The sequence below is a fragment of the Salpingoeca rosetta genome (genome assembly GCF_000188695.1).
Source record: "Salpingoeca rosetta unplaced genomic scaffold supercont1.4, whole genome shotgun sequence".
Lineage (NCBI taxonomy): Eukaryota > Choanoflagellata > Craspedida > Salpingoecidae > Salpingoeca > Salpingoeca rosetta.
This window is the reverse complement of record NW_004754930.1, coordinates 1762248-1764523: the sequence shown is the minus strand read 5'-3', so window position 1 is coordinate 1764523 and position 2276 is coordinate 1762248. Positions and strand designations below refer to the sequence as shown.

At 57.9% G+C, this 2276-nt stretch overlaps 1 protein-coding gene across 1 annotated transcript in view; it reads left to right on the top strand.

Annotated features, from left to right (window-relative positions):
- Nucleotides 1-185: 185 nt before the first annotated feature.
- Nucleotides 186-2276, top strand: part of PTSG_01452 (uncharacterized protein) — a gene marked incomplete at both ends in the record, with an annotated part of 3182 nt that continues 1091 nt past the window's right edge. Inside the window, 4 exons of the mRNA XM_004997370.1 lie at nucleotides 186-922; nucleotides 1082-1433; nucleotides 1651-1736; nucleotides 1931-2063. Of these exons, the coding sequence (XP_004997427.1) occupies nucleotides 186-922; nucleotides 1082-1433; nucleotides 1651-1736; nucleotides 1931-2063 (1308 nt within the window). The remainder of the gene's footprint in view (nucleotides 923-1081; nucleotides 1434-1650; nucleotides 1737-1930; nucleotides 2064-2276) is intronic.

The following is a 2276-nucleotide window of genomic DNA, read 5'->3' as shown; positions in this document are numbered from 1 at the left end:
TCTCTCTCTGAGAACATCTGTCGCCGCTGGCTTGTCTATACCACTGCCTGTGTCACACGGCGATAGTGTGTTTTCCGTTTCCCGTGTGTGTCTGCCAGCTCCCTTGGCTGACCCGTTGTCTGCCATCTTCCCCCTTCCCCAACTCTCCTGATTGCGGTCCCTCACGTGTCTGATGGCCTGCTTGTATGTGCCAGTACCCCAACTTGCTGAGGTTCTACGAACAGCACCATGTGCCACTGCAGGCCACGGACATGGGCTTCTCCATCGACAACCCCACCATCTCATGGTGCCTGTCGTCGTCCCTACCACAGCAGTTGCAGCTACTCAGGCACCCCAAGTTGCCGTCCTTCGTCAAGGACAAGACGCGCTTCCACTCGGATGCGCTCGCCTTCCTCGAGCGCTACCGGGATGCAGACGCAGCGACGGCGCCAGCGCTCTCGCTGCTGGAGTTCTGCACCAAGCACGGCTACGGCGCTGCGTTCATGGAGGGCTGGCTCAAGCCGTTCTGCGAGGCGGTGTGGTCTGCACCAAAGTCCGAGGCCATGGCCATGGACGCGTACTCCATCCTCGCCTTTCTGCGCAACCACGGGTTCCTCACGTGGTCGACGCCGCAGTGGTACACGCCGCGCGGACGAACAACGCTCACACTGAAGCTGTTTCGCCATCTCTTTGAGCATCTTGGCGTGGAGGTACACACCGCCAACCCCGTGCACGCTGTGCGGCGCCAGGAAGACGGCACCGTGGCGGTCACGTCGGAAACGCAAGGGGAGCGCGTGTTTGATGATGTTGTGCTCGCCACCCCCTCGGGCCTGGCGCTGGAGCTACTGGAGGCACCGACACAGGACGATGTTGATGCGCTCTCCGGCTTCAAGTGCAGCTCAAACACAGTCCTCTTGCACACAAACCCAGACCTCATGCCAAGGTGCCGTCAAGCCCGTGTGCGTGTGCATGTGTTGTGTATGTCTCGTGTGCGTGTGTGCTGGCTGTTCATGGAACGTCTCTTGCTCGCCCATGCACACCGACAAAGCTTGTCTCATACCACAGCCCCCCCACCCACACACACACCCAACACACACCACAGGGATCGCGCGCTGTGGAGTTCGTGGAACGTGATTGAGCGGGAAGAGACAGGCGACCGCCCGCTGCTGACATATTGGGTGAAGCCGCTTCAGCACATCAAGTCGGACAACGTGTTCATTTCCCTCAACCCACCGGCGTACATGCTTGAGCACAAGCAGCGACGGCGGGATGTGTTGATGGAGTGGCGCACGCAGCATCCGATGATGACGGTTGACGCTCTTCGCTGCCAGCGCCGTGTGCACGAGCACCATCAGGGCAAGGGCGGCGTGTGGTACGCTGGTGCGTACCTGCACTACGGCTTCCACGAAGATGGCTTTCGCAGCGGCATCGAAGTCGCTCGCACGCTCCTCAAGGTAGTTGGCGTGTGTATGTATGTATGTATGTACGTGTGTACGTGTGTACGTGTGTGTGCGTGTGCGTGTGTGCGTGCTTCCGGACGTGTCCGACTGCCGTTGTTGACGATGCACACTGCATGCTCGTGTGCGTGTGCGAAGGAAAGAATAACAATCACCATCATCATCATCATCGTCACCATCGTCATGTACGTGATGGGTGTGGTTTCTCTGACAGGACACGAGCATTCCCCTGCTGCCCATCTCTGGAGACGCCTTTCATCCAACCCACTTCCTGCTCAAAGGGTCAACCACACACGTCAGGTATGCATGCATACACGCACGCACAAGCGGATGCATACACAAATGCCCACGCGTACACAAGTGTGTACATTCGTCATCAAGTCAAGCGAGAGCGCTGTGTTAGTCGCGGACGTTTCTTCAAGGCTGCATGTGCGCAACGTCAGTGAGCTTTGTGCTGACGCTCGTGTCCTCGGGTGTGGCGTGGTCTGCTGCAGATTTAACCCCAGCACGGGCAAGGTGGTACACTCCTTCCGCTATCCGCTGGAGTACCACTGCATCAACGTTGATGCGGGCTTCCAGACGTGGTGGGGTGGCCTGTTCCGGCGCGACTACTTTGGTGACCAGGCGGTATGTGGAAACACATGTAAACCAATGCCGTCTTACCCTTCCTTCCTTCCTTCCTTCCTTCCTTTCTTTCTTTGTGTTTGTGCTTGCTTGCTTGCTTGCTTCCTCCCTTCCTTCACACACACACACACACACACACACACACACACACACACACACACACACACACACACACACACACACACACACACACACACTACACACACACACACACAC